We start from the raw sequence: 22,609 nt of genomic DNA, 5'->3' as shown, positions 1-22,609 counted from the left end.
CTGAAAGTTTCAGTATCACCACACGGGGGAGATGTTGCTCAAGTTGTGTTGCGATCTCTGACCAGCGTATCAAACTGAAGACGGGGTTTGGTGAGTGTTTATTGACATTCTGTGATGTTTTTGTTCATTTTGATATCTAGTGACATGTAAACATGTGTCTTTATGCCCAGAAAATTGTAATACCATGGTGTTTTAGAATCAGTGTAATACAGGCTACTTTGAAGTACAATACCGTGGTATTGTATGCAATTGAGCAATGTAGTAACACTTTACAATAAGGTTTCATTTGTTAACATTAGTCTATTAACTAACATGAACTAACCACGAGCAATACATTTGTTACTGTATTTGTTCATCTTTATGTTTACTTAGTGTTTACTTAATGTTAGTTTACCTAGTTAATAAAAATACAGCTGTTCATTGTTCGTTAGCCTACATCACAGTGCATTAACTAATGTAAACAAATACAACTTTTGATTTTAATAATCTATATAATGTTGAAATTAACATTAACAAATATTAATAAATGCTGTAGATGTGTATTTCATTATTAGTTCATGAACTAATGTGGTTAACTAACTGTAAAGTGTTATCCATGCATATGTCAAATAACAACTCCTGATGGGAAAAAAAAAAAAAAAAAAAACAAGCTGAAACCAGCCTAAGCTGGTTTTAGCTGGTCTCCCAGGCTGGTTTTTTTATTTTATTTATTTTTTTTATATTTGACTAGGCTGGTCTGAGCTGGTCAAGCTGGGAGACAGCTAAAAGCAGCTTAAACCAGCTTGGCCAGGCTGAAAGACCACTATAAACCAGTTTAAACCAGCCTAGGCTGGTTTTAGCTTTTTTTTTCAGCAGGGATTGTATTACCGTCAGATGCATTAACTTACCACGGTACTTTCCACTGTAATTCTATGTTGGATATTCTCGTAATTAGCAAAAAAAAAAAACTTAAATTTTGGAGAATAATTGTCTACAAAGGAAGAACTTCTCTACATGACATTTTCCTTAAACTGGGATGTATGATACATTCTTAATAATAAATGGTTGCAACACTTAGGATTAGATTTTTTTTTAAAAAGACACTTGAAAATTTGTATGAATTGAGAATTATTAAAAAAACATGAAAAATATTTATACAAAAAGCATTTTTGGAAAACAAAGCAGTCGTGTAATTTTTTGTTTACTTTTTTTGTATTATTTATATCAATTAAAAAAATTTACCTGTTCTTTTGACAGAGCTTTTGTTTTTGACAATTAATTAAAAATGTCTCTGCTACTGACCTGAGGATAGCATCCAAAAATCTGTGAATTTTGGCCCTGTAACCGTGTGATATTTGAATGTTGTTTATTTAGTGGCTGACCTTCACTCTTCAAGGACCACCTACCAAAACCTCAACAACAAGGTCTGGTCAAACCCCTATGGGTGGTATACGCTGCTACTCAAAGGTATGAAACAATTATTACAGGCTGTTTAGGCACCTGAATTTATGATTCACGGGGGCTGTGAGGGTCAAAAGTGACGTTCTGACTTAATGTTCATCTTAATAAATCTCATCAATGACCTCACGCCACCGACGGGGGAAAGAGAAGCCATAAACTACATATGGACACGCGTTCACCAAGACATCGCCACTATCAGACAGCCGATGTATAATGCACAGACATAGATACAGTTCCAGTGGGATGAATTACACTTTAATTAGCTTTTCTATCCATGCAAACCATTCCACTTTAAGTCCATTCGGCCTTCTCTGGATAAGCATTCATTATACAGAAACAATGTTTATGGTCTGGGAGCGTGTGGGACTGTCCTCCATTGGTCGGTCGTATCTGCTTTCATGATCCCGCCGGCTATGAGATGATGTCATGTTATAGTCCACATCAAGGTCAAACGAAACCTACCTTTGTTTTGTCTGAGGCTAATACTGTTTAGTATGTTAATCAGCATCCCTGCCGAGAAAAAAGATCTATAACTAATATTTAAAATGGTTACGGTTTGAATTTTGCATTGTTGTACCTGGATGAAAAAGGAGAGTATTCTCTTGAAAACCAAAATGTATACTGTATATGTATATATATATATATATATATATATATATATATATATACACACACACACATATTCTGTATATGTGTGTATATGTACACCCACATGTGTATAGTTATTTAAATCAGCTTTAATGAAAGCAGACATGTACAAGTGATTTACAAAATAAAAAAATATGTCTGTATATTTTGCATTATAATAATTGCAATAATATTTTCTCACATTACGTTAAGGAGAATTGAGGGCAACAATTGCATAATAATATATATCTATTTAAGCAATTGAAATTAAAGCAATTGTTTGCCTCAATTCTCAAAAATTCGAAATTCTCATTAATACACACACACACACACACACACACACACACACACACACACACACACACACACACACACACACACACACATACACACACACACACACACACACACACACACACACACACACACACAGTTTTTCCCTAGTTCAATGTGGTCTATGATGTCAACCACATCCACCAGGTGGTAGAATAGACGAATAGACTCTTTAATTGATTTTATATTAATGATAAGAATTGTTTTTACTGATTTTGTATGCTAAGAACCATTTTTATAATTTTTGTATTTATTTATATGCGTTTTGGACTACAGATATAAAAGATCTTTTTTTATCATCATATGTTAGGGATGCTGACTCTGTACATGTTTTTAAAGTACAACTTAAGACATATCTGTTTGCCATGGCTTATTCGTCTTAAATGTTTTTATTTTATTTTTATTCTATCACTATTGTAGCATGTTTCTCTTTCTATTTTTCAGAGAGAATGTAAAGCACATTGATCAACTTGTGTTGTTTTAATAGTGCTATATAAATAAAGGCGACATTGACATTTAATGTATGCTGTATTTTATTTTTATTTTGAACATTTACTGATCTGAAAATAATTGTGAATATTGTGATGCTGCCAGAATTATTATTTTTTTTTTTTTTTTAAATTTTTGTTTTTAATTAATTTCAGTATTAATTCGATTTTATATGGTCCTTTTACCAAACAATTAGTTTTCTGTGAACAAAAAAAGTAGAATAATACATTATTATTGACCATCTAATCCAGTTTAGACTAGACCATAAACGGCCAACTAGAAACTATGTAAAACCAGCCACAACCTTAGACTGGTTTTATTGGGATTTTCCAGCAGGGATCCCTTGGCTATTTTGGTCATTAACAAGAAATGACTGTATTTTAAAAACTAGCCTTTTACATTTTCTGTAAAACTAGCAAAAGCCTATAGTAATTACAAAAGTAATATTCATGCATCCCTTGACAAAACCACTAATAAAAATTCATCTTTCTATTTGCAACCAATTGGCCACAGAGTGCTATACCAACACCATAAACCATCTCCTGCTTTATTGATTTGGTGATGAATCAATTAGTGAATTATTTAATTAGCCAGGGATTATGGGTCAATGTTGAGTGCCTTTGATCCTCCAGTTCTCTCGTTCAGTAAATCACAGATCTGCCATAAAGGGAAGGGGTTGGGAATACCGTTTAAATGCGTCACATTTAGTAAAATTCAGTGGATATTGTATTTGTTTGCCTACAAATGTTGCATTGATTGGGCCTTTTTTTTAATTGACACAATTTATTTGTAACATTCACAATCCGTTCTGTTTATTTCTAGGCTTGAATCTGATTTTGAATCTTTGAATCCAGAATAGAGGACTGTGTTGAAGTTTATGTCTTTAAAACAATCACAGTGCAATCAGCTGTAAATATACTGCGTTCGCTTCAAGTTTAGGTAGGCCCGCACATTGAAATTAGCCACTAGCGTATAAAAGTAAACATCGGTCGCTTTCTACGTGTACATTCAGAAATCACATCTCAAGGATAGGCTGATTATTTATTACGGCGGGGAAAAACAAACACAGCCTTTTGCTGACTCCAAGCCAATCATAATCATCGTGACGGCTAGCTAGTCGCTTATCTTGATTATTAAGCCACATTTCGCATCTGTTTGATAGATTTCCCGCAAGTATAATAAATGCCTGTCCTGAACGCAAGCTTGCATTTAAAGAGAAAAGGCTGAGCCTTTTTCAATAAAGTTTATTACTAAAACTTGGCCTTTTTGTGTGTGTTTGAGCTGCGGTTAAAGTCGGGACAGATGTGAATTTATGGGGCCAGTCTCTCATTCTCTTACCTTCCCATTAGCTTAAGTGACACGACAAGGCCGAGGGAAATCTCAAGCAATAAGGGTGATTACTTTAAAAGATCACACAATCTGTTCATATTCCCGTAATGAGTCTGATTGATTAAACTACAGGGTATAAATATTTTACGGGGTCATGTCGCTCAAGTTATTGTTGCTGATTTGCCGGCAGACAAATTGGTAGAGTCACATTTACTTATTTCACTATGAAACTGACATTTTCATGCGGATAAAAGGGCTGTTGCCATGAATAAAGTTGGGATATCTTCAAATCTACATGCTCTTCACTTTGGGTCAATGGCGTAAAAGCTAGTCAGCATTTGTGTCCATCTTGCAGTGTGTACATGGATGCTAAAATCACCTGAATAATTTCATGTATATGCAAGTGTTAAATCTAAAACATCAAAACACTCAATATAACATATAATACTGGAAATCACTAGTTCACAAATGCCAGCATGACTGCTTTTAGATTTACTGTTGCATTTGCTAAGGCAAGAATCACTATTACTATTTGAAATGTTTGAACAAAACCCTAATCTAGCGGTTCTCAACCTTTTTTGACTGCAAGGCCACCCACTGTCTGCAACAATATTCAAAGAACCTATGACCCATGATTTACTGGATAAGGATTTTTAGAAATACTAAACATTATTTTTAAAAGAATGTTTTTAACTAGATCAAATGTATAAAAAAATACCAGTAGGAACCGTGGCACTTTAAAGAAAAAAATAGTTGTTGAGAGAGTGAATTAAAACCAGAAATGTCATGATTTTTGCATATTTTAATACTTGTCTTATTGTAAATCATTTTAATGAATCCTAAAGGCTCCCTTTGCTGAGGCCCCCTATGGGCCCCGGCCCCTGAATGAGAACCACTGCCTATTTTTAATTAGGTGTGTAATTTGTGCCATGCCATTATGAACATGAATGATATCTCAAATCGTGTGACTTGATGAGTGACTTTAGTCTTGTTTTGTTATTTTACTTTTACTTTCAGAACAAAGAGGAGCATTTCCCAAGGCTTACATTGAAGGACAAATCATCTAGGAGACCCTATCAACCACATAGCAACAACCTGGGTGCAACATGCAAGACCAACGTTTTGCATAGGCAAGTATCGCTCTCATCAACTAGTGTACAAATTGTAAATCACCTGTTTATGTAGAACCACTAACATACAGCCTAAACATTTAGGGAAACATGAAAATGCATGAAAAGTGCTACACTTAGCAAAACTAATCTTGCATTCTAATACATGCAACTCCAAGGTCATGTGTTTGATTCCCAGGCATAAACTGTGTTAGCCGTTCAGATAAAAGTGTCTTCTAAAAGTAACGTCCAATTTACCTAATCAGGTAGACGCTATACATGGAGTCTTTTTCTTGACTTTAAAACCAATCCGATGTAAAACTTTTGAGGGTTTCATTGACAACTTTCAAGCTGTAAAACCCTTTAATCTCCTGTCAGTGAGCGAATGCTATTCGCCTTACCCAGGAAATAAACCTGTGTAGTCCAATCTCTGAAAATGAGTAAAAAACTCTCTCAGAGACTGTCCTCGATGTCCCGGCCTGGTTCAGTTTTAACAAGGCAGAGGCACCTTTCTGAGGCCAGTTAAAAATGCATTTAATCACTATATAAACATGCTGTCCTGTAGCCTCTGTGACAGAGAAGTTATGCTGTCTGTTCTTGTGCGTTTAATCACCGCCCTCATACAAACGCCCAATAAAGCGCCTTGTTGTAGTCGTATTCCCATCATTTTTCTTTTTTATTTCTTGCTTTTTTTGTAAATGAAATTACCCTGATGACATCACTACCAAGGGGCTGATTACTTTACTTCCTCTTCATTAACTTAATTATTTGACTATCAGTAAACCCGCCTGAGTAATTCATATTTGAGAGGCTGGGCTGTAAATAACCTCTTTCTGCTGGTTTATTATGGGCTACAGATTTGCCATTCTCCAGCATGTTAATCAGCCTCGTTGGTTGTGTCTGGATCCGAAGGCCACTGTCTTGCTGCACATTCAGCCAATGACTTAAAAGATAGCGCTTTTAAATAATGGTATCTTCAATACTTATATTTGAAATAGAATAGTGTGTGTGTGTGTTTGTGTGTGTGTGTGTGTGTGTGTGTGTGTGTGTGTGTGTGTGTGTGTGTGTGTGTGTGTTTGTGTGTGTGTGTGTGTGTGTGTGTGTGTGTGTGTGTGTGTGTGTGTGTGTGTGTGTGTGTGTGTGTGTGTGTGTGTGTGTGTGTGTGTGTGTGTGTGTGTGTGTGTGTGTGTGTGTGTGTGTAGGATATGTATACACACACATCTATATGTATATATGGATTTTACACAAATAGGCCCATTATCTGAACATGCCTTGATGAAATGTATGTGTGTGTGTATAGGCTATGTACACACACACACACACACACAGTATGTTTACTGTATATTTTCTTTCAGATTTTGAAGAATCATTGTCACACTTTTGTTTTTCTTTTCGTTTATTTGCAGCAACACAGACAAATATAGCATTAATATACTGTGCATCAACCTCCCTTGCATTCTTCAATGGAAATACATTACACAGACTTTAACTTGCTTAAATAACATTAACATGAACAAACACTGAGCCACATATGAATGTAAACTTGACGTTTAGAGATAATCATGTCTCCAGCTCTCTTACATCACACAGGTAAATGATGCGTAGGTGGAGAGAAGTCAGAGAAGTGCATATTCATTTATACTGCATATTTTAATGCAAATAAATATTTCTACAGTATCCATGTTGTACCTTTAAACAAACCAAGCATGTAATTAATCAACTCTAAAACAATGAATTTCAAACTGATTTAATGTTATTTTGTTGTTTTGCTTTGACACCACATGAAACTACACACATTTAAAATATATAAATGACGTATTGGCACATAATGAGTGTATCCTTGCCGCCTCAGGAGTTGATTGGGTCATGAAAAGTGCCCGTTTCATACCATAATGAAGTTTGCAGTGGATTGTGGAGGACTACTGGCCGCTTGAAACAGCCCCATCACACACTTTTTGACCTGGACATGGACGCTGAAGGTCAAGTTCATCCTCCAGAGCATCTTGATGTTTCCCAATGGTAATGCTTCTTTTTCAAATCTGTCATTATTTGCTATTATTGCTGTTAATATTACTGTTAACCTGAATTAAATTACTGCATTAGCTGTAAGATTTTAGAAAGGCTTCTCAAAAAAATATTTCTTTGGAATAATATGCATGGCTGAATCATGCACCAGGTGTTTTTTAAGAAATTAAATCCATATTCACCAGTATTTAAATAAATAGTACTTTTTGCAGTTACTGTAGCCTATATTTAATGAAGGTTTATTTCCAATTGGTGATAATGAAGCTAAAGTGTTTTGCTGCAAAAACTGTACACATGTAAGCATGACACAGAACATCTGATGCTATTTTCAATGCACAAAAACAATAAATTAACATGTAAGTCTTGCTGAAACAAGACATAGCAAAAATTGTAATCAAAAGCTCTGTCCAAAAGCTAGTGAGCTGCCTTACTGCCTGCATAGGCTGCTGCCTTCCAATTTAATTCAATGAACAATTGATTCTAATAGCCTTTAACATTAGCATATTGCGAAGCAAACAGCATGATATTTTTAAGCTGTTTTATTATTATTTTTCCCTATTGAATTAATAATACATTATCGTTCAAAAGATTGGGGTCTGATTTTTTTATGTTTTTGTAAGAAGTCTCTTATTCTCACAATCGGGGAATAAATCTGTAAAAAATGGTAATATTTGGCATGAAAAAATGCTAATATTGTTAAATTTGATTACAATTTAAAATAACTGTAATCCATTTGAATATATTATAAAATGTAATTTATTCCTGTGATCCAAGCTGAATTTTCAGCATCGTTACTCCTGTTTCCAGTCACATGATCCTTCAGAAATCATTCTAATATTCTTATTTTTTAATATTGCTGATTGGCTGCTCAACAAACATTTATTATTATTATCAATGTTGAAAACAGTTGTGCTGCGTAATATTTTTTGTGGATACAACGATAATTTTTTTTCAGGATTCTTTGATGAATAGAATAGCATTTATTTGAAATGGAAATCTTTTGTAACGTTTTTATGGTCACTTTTGATCAATGTAATGGATCCTTGCTGAATAAAAGTATTAATCTATTTTAAAAAAAAAATCTATACTGTGATGCCTTAAAATGCTGTTTACAGGTATTGAAACACAGCTTAAATGCTTGTTATTTGTAATATTAAACGTCTACTTTGTATAAGATTCTCTGACACCTCAAACACCAATGAAGTCCCTCTATACTGTATACTTTGTTGACTTTTCGTGTGTGGATTTTAGGTGGCTAAAAATGGGCTTTTATAGTCTCAGTTTTTTAATCTTACCATTGCCATAGTCAGACCACAGCACAGGACTGTAATGCTGCTGTGAGTTCATGCAGTCTCGGTCTCCATTTGGAAATCTTTTCATAACCCTGCTCCAATCTTCCTGTCTCCGCCTCCCACCTGGTCCATGTCGTCCTCAGAGAACGGGCTGTCGGCGTGGTATCCTAATGCAGATGTGTGGTGCAGGAAGTCTGTGGAACGTACTACATTAAGGGTGTCGTTTATGAACTTGTGTGGCCCTTCCTCCTCATCTTCTTCATCGTCCTCGTCGAGTTCGTCCTCTTCCTCGTGCTCCTCCACACTCTGAGCGAGAGCCCTGCGACCGTCCCTTCCTGGCCTCTCATTGGTCGATTTGCCTCCCCCTCGTTGGCGTTCGACCTCGACCTGTGCGGCCTGTTCTTTAGCCTTACGACTGCGTTTCCACTTCATTCGCCGGTTCTGGAACCAGATCTTGACCTGTTTTACACACAAAAACAGAAGGATGTCAGCAAAATAGACACCTTCTGCCAAAGAAACAACAGTCAAATAAAGAAAACAATGTATGGAAAAGAAACTTTGGACACTAGGAGATACCATATCAATGTTTTTTTTTTATTGAGATAATTATTATTTTCTTTCTCCAACCGAATAAGTCACATTTTCATGTTTTGAAAGAAGTCTCTTACCAAGGCTGCATTTATTTGATCAAAAATACAGTAAAAGTAATATTGTGAAATACAATCAAAATGAATTGTTTTCTATTTTAATATATTTAAACAGTTTCAGCATCATTACTCCAGTCTTCAGTGTCACATGATCCTTCAGAAATCATTCTAATTTGCAGCTCAAGAAACATTTCTAACCATTATCCATGTTGAAAATAGTTGTGCTGCTTCATATTTTTGTGGAAACCTTGATACATTTTTTCCAGATTATTTGAATTATAGAAAGTCCGAAAGAATAGCATTTGTTTGAAACAAAATCTTTAGTAACAGTCTTTTCTGTTAATTTTGATCAATTTAATGCACCCTTGCTGAATAAAAGTTTTTTTTTTTTTTTAAATGGCCTCAAACTTTTGGTCAATAGTGTAAATGTGGTATTCACTGAACTGTGGCATACTGTATAATGTATATCCAGACTTTCACACTTCTTTACCTGTGTCTCGGTCAGCATGAGCGATGTGGCCACTTCGAAGCGTTTGGGTCTGGAAAGATACTTGTTAAGTTTAAACTGGTTTTCCAGCTCTAGTAGTTGTTGACTGGTGAATGCTGTCCGTGGCCTTCGACATTTACCCATCAAACCAGACTGGGGGGCGGCTGTACGACAAAACCAAAGAAAGAGGACATCAATAGCTTGTATAAATTATAAACTGGTTTTCCCACAAAAAAGCATTAAATTGAGTTTGTTTTGTTGTTGGTGGTCCAGGTCAAAAAGACCCCCATCCAAGTGATATTCTTTTGTGTAGATTTGGTTCAGATCGTTGGGTTATGGGTTATTTCAAGTCTGCGCAACGCTAAGAAAATGCAAATATTCTGCTGCAGTTTAACATAACATGCTGAACTAAGGGCATAAATGTTTAGCAGCATTTTTGCTTAAAAGCCTGCATAACGTCATTGCTAAAACTGTAAATCTCTTCCAAATTAATAAGAGGCCTCTTGTGCTGGTATATAAAAATTAAGCACCAGCCGAAAGGGATACAAGCTACTGTAATCCACGTCTAGATTATTTTTATGAGATTTTTGTCTCTTTTATATAATGTCAAGGACTTGCAGGGTTGGGCGCACACACACACGCACACACACACACACACAAAAGAAAGCCTCGAATTTGTAGCTATCATTTACCATAATAGCTTTACTGCAGCTTATTGTTAAACACAGTTGAAGCAGGGCTGGGCGGCCATAAAATGCAAGAGCAAGCCATTAACTTAATGAAAATTCAATGAACGCTTTTGGGATTTTATTGATGAACTACAGTATGTTTAAGGTGTTTGTTTATAGTTTCCCTCTCACACAAAGACAATTTCCATCGAGCTGACATTTATGGCTTTATAAAGAAGCCAAAAATAAAATTATATTATTACAGTTTGGTGTAAATCCTGGTAACACTATACGGAACAGTGTTCAGTCAGAGTGTCAAAATGACTTTATTGTTGAGTTGTTGTTTCTTTAACTATCCAAGGATAATATAATCTTTAAATCATGTCTATGAAGAATGTAATGTCTGTTAAATATGATCAAATATATTGGCTATTTGTTTGTTTACAACATATTATTATAGTTTTTTTAGTATATTATTATTAGTATATAGTATATATTATAGTATAATTTCTGCTTTCAATTTTAAAAAGCTATTTTAATTGCAAATACGTGTAGAAAAAGCGAATATATAGTAATTATTTCCCTAATACTGTCTTATCATTTAGCCACCTAGATTGTCATTTATAATTCAGCAAACTAATTTCGCCACATGTGACCACCATGATTTCAGTTTAATAATCCATCAAACAGGAGTTATAAACATCATAATTGCTTAGTGACAAATTAACTCCAGGTCTTTCAAGAGTCACAGGTGTGTAAGCACATCTCCCTCCCTCTGTTTGCTTTTCCTCACCTTTGATTATGTTGAAAAGGATTTCATGAGCTTTTACTATGTTTGCTTTCAAACCGACAATGGTGGTAATGCAACAAAATTTGTGTGTATGACAGTAATGATGCCATAATGATGGAGGTGCACAATTTATGTACTCTGCATGATTTGGAGATGCTTACATCAGATGCTGTTGTATTTTTTTTTTTAATTATGGAAAAACTGTCATTTGTGCTCATGTGAATTCTAAGTACTGTAAAACAGCACATTTCTAAATAACACTAAATAACAGAATTATTAAAAAGTAAAGTTAGAACCAAAAATATCTCCAAATGGAACTTATAATGCTATCGTTTATTTATATTTAAGCAGGTCATATTTCAGATGCAAATAATTTATTTTCATATTGCCCTGTTCATATGTGAATGTAGATCAACTAAACAGTTTAGCATTATGTTAAATAAATAAAAGTGTTATGGTGTTCAATCAAATCTCATCGATAAGAATAACAAACGTCAATCATTTAATGCTTAACAGATTAATAATGAATTCAAATAGTTAGAAATGTCATAGAACTTTCATGAATCAAGGACTGTTGAATGTTTAGTAATGATTTAACAAAGTGTTACCCACTCATCTGCATGCTACCCCACTCACAGGTGTAATCGGGCAGTCGTGGTACCATGATGCCAGCTCGTATCCAGTGCTCCAGCGGTAAAGACCCGGCCATCGCAGCCGCCTTCAACTGCTCCGGGTACGGGTGCGTCAGCTGCGTAAAACCCGAGTACGCCAGGGCGGGGTGCTGACCTCCCAACGCTGAAATGGGGTACATGGACGTCGTGTACATGCCTGGAATTGAAGTGAGTCCCGGGTGTGAGAGATTGAGCAGCCCTGGTTTAGGTATGATTCCGGTTTGGAGGTGTATGGCGCGGGGGGACGGAGTGTCTGTGCGCCTGCAGGACACCGGGCTACCAGTCGGGCTGTCGCTGCTCAGTCCAGGTGATACTTCTCGGGTCCCTCGATGTGGTTCCTCAGCCAGAAGAGCGTCGATCCTGAAGTTCTTTGATTTTTCCATTGCAACGCTTCTAGGTTGTTTGGAGTTGCAGGAAAACACTTGGATAGATGTGTTTTACGCACAGATACATGCGTTTTAAACACGATTAGTGGTACTTTCTGCTCTATTTTTCACTTGTGGGATATGTAGAGTTCAGTCTAACTGATATTTGGAACTCAGCCCATGAGACGACCAAAGTACATATAGTTAATAAAGTATCTGTAAACTTTTACGCACAACAAAGAAAAGACAGAAAATGCGCCCAGAAAGGATATACGATCGCTAAATCGTTCTTTAACACGGCGGTCTCTTGTTTAGACCAGTATCTCTGTCATCTACCCTGTTCTCTAAACCTCTCCGCGCGTTCACATCTCAGTCATAACGCCTTTGTGAGCGCTGATTGGCTGCAGTGGATGTCCTGCGGGAGTAGATCACTTGACAGTTTTCTAATTAACTAATCATACTGTAGTGCAGACTCTTCGAGCACGTCCTTGGATAGAGACTTGTTCCTCAACCAACATCAGAGCAATGGCGCTTGCGAAGTTTCCAAAGTATCTGAAACCAAGCGTTTCTCGTGGCTTACTGTAGCTCAGTTAATCACCAAGTGCATGTTTAAAGGTATCCCTAAATCATATAAATGAATTAATAAATGACATAATAATAGAAATGATAACAAAATTCTTGTCACGATAAGTTTATTTATTTTGTAAGATTATTATGCTGTTTTTAGTATTTGTTAGACCTTAAAACCTGCATTGGTGCTATATAATTAATAATAATAATTATTATTTTTATTATTATAATTATTCAGTATCTCACATAATATCAAATAAAAAATAACCTCTGAGCAGTTGTCCAAGATGTAGCCTACATATAAATACTAATAATGTAATCTAATATTGTTTACGACCCGCTTATTTAAAAAAACATCTCGGCTGTATTATCAAGATAATTTAATTGTATGACTTTACATTATACATAGTCCATATAATTATGCTTTAACCTATATAATTCAAATGTTCGCAGCATTAAATGGTCTGATTAAAAAGTGTTTTGTCACATAACCCAAAAATGTATACTATGACATCCAAATTTAAACTGTTTTTTTTTTCTAATTTAGTATGACTAAATTAACCAGACTAGCCTATATGGATTTAGACAAATAAAATATTTGTAAGATCAGATTGCTTCTTAAAGTTTATTTTTTTTACTGTACATTAATAATAATAATGATGATGATGATAACAACAACAACAACAACAATAATAATAATAATAATAATACATGCTTGTACGGCGTGAATTTATATTTTCCTTTGAGAATCTCTCATCAGTTCGAAAATACAATTTGTTGCTCATTTTCGTGGACTTGAGAGTTTATTCCACTATATTTGATGGATATTAAGATGGTTTTAATAAATAAATGTATTAATTTATTGGAATAAATTAATTTAAGACAGAATAGTCGGTTCGAAAAAACGCATAAATCCGACCGCATTAACATCGTGCGATAGCCTAAATAATCATGGCACATACATGTTGTAGTCAATATATTCTACAATCGTCCTCTAAATGCAACCACTAAGTAGGCTATGCTTTATAACAAGGGGAAACAAATAATAAAAATAGTTGTATACCTATATAAAATAATGAATGAAATATAGGCAATTCATTCAAAACCTTCATTCCATCCATGACCTGCTTGTCGTAAACACGCAATAAATCGAGACGAAATGAATTGCAATTCGCAGCTGTTATTTTAAATATTGCCTACATGAAAAGGCAGTGGACGGTGGATTAATAACATGGAAAACAGTCCCTGCACAGGCGACGTGAGGCTGAAACTCTGATATTTCCGCCTTGACCCGAGAAGATTGGAGCATCCCGCCCCTCTATACCGTAAATGAGCGCCGGCCTGCGATGCTGATGCGGGCTGTGACTCAACACCTAGTGTGCTGCCTAACTAGACAACATGCAGTATACATCGGTCATGTCTTTGGTGACAATATTGTACATATTATTGCATTGTACGAAAAAAATGCTTGTTCCAATGTCTGATCTATGTCTGGATTTTTTTTAAAAAAAATTATTTAAAAACAAATTTAACCAAATATGTGCCAACCAAATATGCTGTCTAGTTAGGCAGGTCACTACGTTTTGTGAGATAGCCATTGGAGCTAATTTACTCAAGAGAAATCAAGCGCTTTTCGCCTATTCCCAGCAACCTCTACCTCTCCTCCCCTCGGCCGGTGCGCTGCTTTTATGATTTAAGAGTAATTTAAACTGCCCGGCCACTGGTAAATCCGTCATCGGCACCCTGTGACAGAGGTGCGCAAATTAAATTGAATCAATGGCACCGCCGGCCTCGTGTCACGTCCTCTCTAAGCAGGCCTATTGCGCGCGCGCACATGCAGGTTGGTTGCATGTTTACCAGTGATTCATTGCAATGACATGCATTGCAAAAATAAGACTGGTGACATATATCGTTAACAAGAATGATTGTGATTTATCTGGTATATTTCTGTATTCTTATTTTAATTGAAATGTTTCGATTTAATTTAAGATGTTGCAGTGTTTTGCAGATGCATTATACTGTACTTGGTGTTCTTTCTAAACATTATGTCCGAATGGCCTCTCCACGGGAACATTTCACCGCTCATATGTTGCTCTTTTATAGCTCAGGTGTCTTGATAGAAATCGAAGTTGTATGTTTTACTTAAAGGGATAGTTCACCTAAAAATTAAAATTGTGTCATTACTCACCCTCAAGTTGTTCCAAACCTGAGTTTTTTTTTCTTTTTTCTGTTGAACACAAAAGAAATTTAAAAAAATGTTGGAAAACAGACAGTTGAGATTATAGCCATTGACGTCCATAGTAGGAAAAAAAATACTGTGGAAGTCAATGGCTGCCATCAACTGTCTGGTTACAAACATTTTTCAAAATATCTGCTTTTGTTCCATACAGAAACAAAACTCATTCAGGTTTGGTACAAGGGTGAGTAAATAATTTTAATTTTTTGGGTGAACTATCCCTTTAAGAATCAATTTTCTCAGAGGTTTTTCCTAAAGTTCCTTAATTGTTGATACACAGTAAAGAGTATAAAGCTAATTATTTAGTCAATGACTTGATGAGAAATGGTCAAGTCCAAAAAATGTTAAAGAAATGTTTAAATACTTCATATTGATATCTCATTTTAATTTTCAATTTGACCGCATATACGAGATGTTTGAGCACAGTAGTCATTTTTTACATTTTACACAAAAGAATGAATGTTCTAAAATAATGTTGTGAATTCTGTTCTGTTTTACTACATGATGTAGTCTAGATCAATGCTTATTTGAATGTTCATGCATGTACAAGTATACAAGCATGGCACATACAGCGCATTTAGATCCCATATCACCTTTAGATCACATATCACAGTGCGCTCTTGATGTGCCTTTCAAAGTCAAAGTTTATCATTTAATTTAAGGTCTGTAAACTTTAGTACCTGTCGTGTTTACAGAACATTACAGGCCTTATCGCTTATTTCAGACATATTCTGCGGTCATTATCGCAGCTCAGCAGTGATCAGACAGTGCCTCATGACCTCTGTTTGATCCTCTGCCTGAGTCAGCAGTTCAGTTCTGATTAGCATGACCCTATTCCAGTCTGGTACAAACTGGCCTGTTGTTCATCTTTATTTTGAACTATAATATGTCTGGAGCAATAATAATGTCCTGGAAGTAATATTTGCGTGGACCCCTCACATCAAAAAAAGGTAAAAATCTAGTCTATTATTAGATGTTTTATTAAACGTATGCCATTCACGAGCACTTTTAGTGTACCAACTTTTGAAAAATTAGTGTGAGGTTTCATCTAATGCATTATACTAATTATTCCTGCTCAGGAAAGATCTCTGAGGACGGCTCCTTTCCTGGCTGAGCTTCTGAACGCTGATAAATATCCAGCTTTTACCCAAATGACAGAAAGTAACTTAAAATCATTCTTTATCTATGGTTTTGTCCTCGATTTGCACCTTTCAATGTAATTTGTGCTGCTAAACGTAATATGCTTTTATCAGGACTCATAAATTCATCTAGGCTGGCATGAAATGATGTTGCTTTATTATGTTGATCAGTTTTGTCATGGCTACAATGACTCTGTGATGGGTCAGGAAGCAATCATTTGTTCAGATAAGACGACTTCAAAGATAATTATGACACCTCCTGTCCTCTCCATTTGAAAACACTCGTCATATTTACATGCAGGGTCATTTATGCAGTATATCATACAGTGTATGTCTTAACTGATTGAATATTTAATCAAAATATTAAGAACAATATAATTTAAATATATAAATGGAAATCATATTACTGACTTCCCCTTTATTAAAATATCACTTTTAAAAGAACATTTAATACAAACTAAAAAGAGGCAATTTATTAAGAAATATTAAATTTGACTAATTTTGTTCATATATATATATATATATATATATATATACAATTTAAACATATATTTTAGTTTTAATTGGTCATCAATTTATAGTTTTTCTATTCTGTTAGTCTTTTGTAAAAACACAGTTCTTTAATGACATCATCATCCATGAAGTGACATCTTTTTTTGGCGTGACAGAGTGAGTTGACAGCTCTGGCACAACCGAAGTCGGGTCCACCTGGACCACTGGGCTTGAGACCACCGAAGTCGGGTCCACCTGGACCACTGGGCTTGAGACCACCGAAGTCGGGTCCACCCGGACCACTGGGCTTGAGACCACCGAAGTCGGGTCCACCCGGACCACCGGGCTTGAGACCACCGAAGTCGGGTCCACCCGGACCACCGGGCTTGAGACCCCCAAAGTCGGGTCCTCCCGGACCACCGGGCTTGGGGTCGCCGAAGTTGGGTCCTCCCGGACCACCGGGCTTGGGGCCACCGAAGTCGGGTCCACCTGGACCACCGGACTTGAGACCTCCGAAGTAGGGTCCACCCGGACCACCGGGTTTGAGACCCCCGAAGTCGGGTCCACCCGGACCACCGGGCTTGAGACCCCCGAGGTCGGGTCCTCACCGGACCACCGGGCTTGGGGCTGCCGAAGTTGGGTCCTCCCAGACCACCGGGCTTGGGGCCGCCAAAGTTGGGTCCTCCCGGACCACCGGGCTTGAGACCCCCGAAGTTGGGTCCTCCTGGACCACCGGGTTTGGGGCCACCGAAGTCGGGTCCATCTGGACCACCGGACTTGAGACCCCTGAAGTCGGGTCCACCCGGACCACCGGGCTTGAGACCCCCGAAGTCGGGTCCACCTGGACCACCGGACTTGAGACCCCCGAAGTCGGGTCCACCCAGACCACCGGGCTTGAGACCCCCGAAGTCGGGTCCACCCGGACCATCGGGCTTGGGGCCGCCGAAGTTGGGTCCTCCTGGACCACCGGACCTGTGACCACCGAACAAAAGAAAGTGACAGAAGCCCTCCTCTTCCTGGGCTTGCGAGGGCGAGGCGGTGTGGGAACAACGGCCTCTGGGGGAGCTGCAGCCTCCTTAGCAGGAGTTTTCCCAGGGCGAGTGAGGAAATCCACAAAACCCCCAAAATTGAGGGGCCAGTTGTTCAAAACATTTAATCTGGATCAAAATGATCCGGATTTGGAAATCCCATTTTTTCCTATTCAGGATCATGTAATCCGTCTTACTTTTATGCCGGTTTTTCAAAGCAACAATGGACTGGATCACCCTGATCCAGATACACAGTTTTCAAGATTACCAAATCCGGATTACCAGTGCCCTAAATGGGACAACATATCCTTTAGCTATGTAAAGAACAGGTAGAAGAGCCAACATGGAGTCACTGTAAATGCTTCTTATTTTGAGACAAAACACAAAAATAACAAAAACATCCACTTCCATTCGTAAATTTCTTTTATGACCCCTCATCTGAGCCACAACAAATAAAAAACAAATATACATTGTGGATATTTTGAAAACATCTTAAAACATTTTTTTGAATGAGGGACTGACTGGACGTATAGTATGCAATTGTTAGAAATTATTTTTGACAGGCTCATCTCTGATGATTGTTTCTTTGAAATTAATATACGGTGATGAATGACAGAAAAATGGAATTATATTATTTTTGTTTGTTATTGAAATCTGTTTGGGGGATTATTTCATGGGGACAAGATCATTTTTATTTTTACTTTACTTTACTGAAATTGGTATTGGTAGCCTATGTCTACTTTATCTACTTTATCACTGTTACAACGGTTACACAAGTCAAGTGCAAAATATAAATAAAAGTATATATACACTAAATGATACAAAAGTATTATTTGACCAGTTTTAAAGTTTTACTACATTTTCTTCGTGGAATCCAACTTCAAATCCTACCCCCTGTTGGGATCAGGATAATCCTGTTTTTTTTGGATCAAAGTTATCCAAATCATACTGACAAGTTTTGAACAACACAAACTGAAGGTTTGATCCAGATTAAAACTAGGATTGGATTCCATGATCTAATCTGATTTCAGACTCATTCTTTCCCTTTTGAACAACCCATTTTCAAGATTTGATCCAATCCGATAACCAAAATCTGATCAGTTTACCTTTGAACAACTGGCCCCAGGTGATCTAGACCTCTCATTCTCCAGCAGCTGAGGGGCTCATCAAGGGCAGAGTTAAAAAGATCCTTGAGAGCCGCGTTGTTGTTGGGGGTGGTGATGGCGCAGTGGATAAGACACATGCCTTTGGTGTGAGAGACTTGGGTTCGAATCCACTGTGAGACACCAATGTGTCTCTGAGCAAGACAATTACCCCTAGTTGCTCCAGAGGCGTGCGACCTCTGAAATATAGCAATTGTAAGTCGCTTTGGATAAAAGCGTCAGCTAAATGAATAAATGTAAATGTAAATGTTGAATCCCAGCCCCTCTGCAGAGTCACTATAAACATAAGCATAAACTGGAAATTTATTAAAAAATATTCCAAGTGTTTTTTTTCTTCTTTTATGTACATGTTAATATTGTTTTTATTGGTCATCAGTTTATAAGTTTTTTTCCTGTGTCCCCATGCACTTTCTATTCTATTAGACTTTTGTAAAAACAAAATCTAGTTCTTTAATGACATCATCCTCCAGGAAGTCACATCATTATTTGGAGGGAACACAAAAGCACAAACATCAGTATTAGCAGACTGGATTAATTATGTGATGTTTTGTGGTATTAGTTGTCTCACTTTAAAACATCCATACAGAAAAATTACAGAAATTTGTGTTAATATCAAAAGATGGTTAAAATGTATATTCCTCATGTAAGATAACATAAGTCTGAACTCCCTTCAGAGTGCACCAAAGCCACGCCTCCTCCAAAACACATGAACACACACAGCAGAGTCTGCAAAGCGTTATGAGACGAGAGTGACGAGACGTCACATCACGAGACGAGACGAGATGTCTCAAAGCACATAACATTACAATAATAATGAACATAGAGCTCAGACTTGTACCACCTGACTTGCAGTTTAATGTCAGCGTTGATAGTGTTGCCATTGAAACGCATAATTCGAGTCACGAACCGCTCCGACTATAACGTCACAGGTTTCTCTTCCAAATTGCAGTAGTTATAGTGTGAACGCAGCATAAGCTGGTTGTTTTGATACAGGAGGAACTGGGAAAGGCAGCTGCTGTTTTGTTTGTGATGCTCTGTGACTGACGTCTGTCTAACTCTGCATAGCATGAAACACTGATGACGTGTGATGTCTGCGTGAGCAGGTGTGCGGAGGTATGGAAATACATATGTTGACAGGCAGGTAGGACATCGCATTGGACAAACTTTTTATGAGCCTACGCCATCCACAGTCGATATATATACACATGTAAATACATTTAGACCAATTAAAGGGTTAGTTCTCCCAAAAAAATTAATTCTGTCAGTAATTACTCACCCTCATGTTGTTCCAACCCCGTAAGACTTTCCTTCATCTTCGGAACACAAATTAAGATTTTTTTGATGAAATCTGAGAGCTGGATCACTCCTCCATAGGCTTCTAGGTAATTTCATGCCAGCCCAGAAAACTTAGTAAAGGCATCGTTAAAATAGTCCAAGTGACTACAGTGGCTCAACCTTAAGTTTATCAAGCGACGAGAATACTTTTTGTGTGCAAAAAAATTAAAATAACGATTTTATTCAACTATTAATTTTCTTCTGTGTGGGCCTCTGATGTGAGTTCACGAGAGCGCCACAACGCATGTGCGAGAACTGAGAAGATGACGCAGATGGGTCTCAATGTAGTGTTTAAAGTGGTTCTAAAGTGTGCATGTCCTGCATGTCCGAATCGTGAGAAACCAACGAGAAAACGTAAAAGTCCCTTACCAATTCCCATCAAATGTTCATGAGCGTCATCTTCTCAGTTCTCGCGCATGCGTTGTGGCGCTCTCGTGAACTCGTGTCAGAGGCCCACACAGAAGAAAATGAATAGTTGAAATAAAGTCATTATTTTGTTTCGTTTTTGCACACAAAAAGTATTCTCGTCGCTTGATAAATTTAAGATTGAGCCCCTGTAGTCACTTGGACTATTTTAACGATGTCTTTACTAAGTTTTCTGGGCAGGCAGATGCAATTACCTAGCAGCCTATTTGGAGCCTAGGAGTGAGACAGCTCTCAGATTTCATCAAAATATATTAATTTGTTTTTGAAGATCTTATGGGGTTGGAACAACATGAGGCTGAGTAATTACTGACAGAGTTTTCATTTTTGAGTGAACTAACCCTTTAACTTAGTGTTTGCTATCAGGATGTGAAGAGATTTTCAACCAGCATAACAAAAAATTGTTTTAATAGAGTTCAATCTGCCACCTGTTTGTTTTTTCCACACAGGTAACAAATGCACCTTACGCTCCCAGAGATGGTGTAAGGTTTATGGCGGTTTAATGGGCCGCCTTTAACAAGCAGGTTTTTTATGGCCCCACACAAGGGCCTCATTGTGTGCTTGTAGATAAACAACCCAAACTGTACCAATCACACACAAGAAGACATAATTACTTTCACCCTGATATCCCTGCTATCTTAACGCACCATTATCTCTTCCTTCAAGAGAGAAGACTTAGGGCTTTGAAGTTTCCTTTCTCACAGTGTTTCCTCCTGCCCGTTTCCCGCTCTCCATAATCTTTCATTATCTCCACTTACCTACAGCATATGTGCTAATTGATGTTGGTTTTGCGATGGATTACAATGAATATCCTTTGAAGCTGGGCGGCAAAGTGACATATAAAGTCAATGAGGAAGTTAAAGTCATTAGCACACAGTAAGTGTGGCCTTTATTGGCTAATTTGTCTGAGAATGGCAACCTTTGGTTGAGATGGAGTCGGGACGCTTTCATCTTGTTAAAGGCAAGATTATATGTCAAATAAGTTCAAGGCAATTTTTACAGTTATTTAACAAATTGACCTACACCATACACAGATTTACTGCCAAATGTTGCCTTTGGTAACCTTTCATTATAAATGGCTTTAATACAAAATATATTTTTTATTTTTTTATTGATTAACATCGCATGCAAATCACTACATAATCACTGAATGATGTGGCCTTTGGTCTTTCAATTGCAAGTCACCATGAGGCTTGCTCAGTGAAATCATCTTTGAAATTTTTAGTCTACTTGTGGTGCGTTCTTCTGGCTCGTAGAGAATTGAACAAACCCTTCACCATAAGTAATAATATTCGGCGTGTTATTGGTTTCACAGTTTGTGCTACGAACATGAATAATACTTCAAATCATGTGACTTGTGTAGCAATGACCTTGCAATTAATTAGCAACACAATAGAAGATATATTTATATAGCAGATTATTATTTATATACTGTTACAGTATTTATTAATATTTTTATATTTTCAGACTCAAAGTTTTAGTAATTTATGTTCTTTTGTCAATGTTTATTAGTTTTAGTATTATTTATTATAGTATTCATTAATATTTTTATATATGTCATTTTATATTTAAAATACTATTATAGTATTGAGCTTTTCGTTTTGTATTTTCAGTTTTCATTTTAATGTGGGTTTAGGTTTTAGTCATTTTGTTATGTACGTTTGTCATTTTTATATTTTTTTATATTTCTACTTAGCTTTAATTTATTAATGTTTATTTCAGTTAGTTTTCCACATTTTCCTTTTCAATTTTTATCATCTAATATATATATATATATATATATATATATATATATATATATATATATATATATATATATTGTTTGGTTTTATTTTATTGTACCAAAAAATGTTTTTATTAGTTTTAGTTAACAATAACACGAATGCACACTAGCAACCACCTGGCTTTTGCACAAATAAGGAACTCATTTTCTTCTGAAGATTTTTCATGC

At 36.6% G+C, this 22,609-nt stretch overlaps 2 protein-coding genes across 3 annotated transcripts; one reads left to right on the top strand and one right to left on the bottom strand.

Moving 5' to 3' along the window:
* The first annotated feature begins 7 nt into the window (after nucleotides 1-7).
* Nucleotides 8-17,836, top strand: LOC143714284 (uncharacterized). The gene is made up of 6 exons (XM_077205396.1): nucleotides 8-90; nucleotides 1,354-1,446; nucleotides 5,236-5,348; nucleotides 7,180-7,346; nucleotides 11,875-12,075; nucleotides 16,886-17,836. Exons 5-6 carry the CDS (start codon nucleotides 12,037-12,039, stop codon nucleotides 17,228-17,230), a joined length of 384 nt encoding a protein of 127 aa, XP_077061511.1. The 5' UTR covers nucleotides 8-90; nucleotides 1,354-1,446; nucleotides 5,236-5,348; nucleotides 7,180-7,346; nucleotides 11,875-12,036; the 3' UTR covers nucleotides 17,231-17,836.
* mnx2b (motor neuron and pancreas homeobox 2b) lies at nucleotides 8,689-12,325 on the bottom strand. 2 transcript variants are annotated; one of them, XM_077205392.1, is made up of 3 exons: nucleotides 11,849-12,325; nucleotides 9,782-9,942; nucleotides 8,689-9,103 (listed from the first exon to the last, which is right to left on the bottom strand). In XM_077205392.1, exons 1-3 carry the CDS (start codon nucleotides 12,288-12,290, stop codon nucleotides 8,729-8,731), a joined length of 978 nt encoding a protein of 325 aa, XP_077061507.1. In that variant the 5' UTR covers nucleotides 12,291-12,325; the 3' UTR covers nucleotides 8,689-8,728. The 2 variants fall into 2 exon arrangements, with proteins under 2 accessions (XP_077061507.1, XP_077061508.1); XM_077205393.1 differs by having other exon boundaries at nucleotides 11,873-12,325.
* Nucleotides 17,837-22,609: the final 4,773 nt, after the last annotated feature.

The sequence above is a fragment of the Siphateles boraxobius genome, unplaced genomic scaffold (genome assembly GCF_051911475.1).
Source record: "Siphateles boraxobius isolate OS27281-9 unplaced genomic scaffold, OSU_SipBor_1 53, whole genome shotgun sequence".
Lineage (NCBI taxonomy): Eukaryota > Metazoa > Chordata > Actinopteri > Cypriniformes > Leuciscidae > Siphateles > Siphateles boraxobius.
Note: the sequence above shows the minus strand (reverse complement) of the source record. Positions and strands in the feature narration are given on the sequence as shown.

Coding starts and splice junctions, on each gene's coding strand:
- LOC143714284 (XM_077205396.1), top strand. CDS start 12,037: ATGGGGTACATGGACGTCGTGTACATGCCTGGAATTGAA. Junction 12,076..16,885: donor TGTACATGCCTGGAATTGAA/GTGAGTCCCGGG, acceptor TTGGCGTGACAG/AGTGAGTTGACAGCTCTGGC.
- mnx2b (XM_077205392.1), bottom strand. CDS start 12,290: ATGGAAAAATCAAAGAACTTCAGGATCGACGCTCTTCTGGCTGAGGAA. Junction 9,943..11,848: donor GTGGGGTAGCATGCAGATGA/GTGGGTAACACT, acceptor TTTGTCGTACAG/CCGCCCCCCAGTCTGGTTTG. Junction 9,104..9,781: donor TCATGCTGACCGAGACACAG/GTAAAGAAGTGT, acceptor TGTGTAAAACAG/GTCAAGATCTGGTTCCAGAA.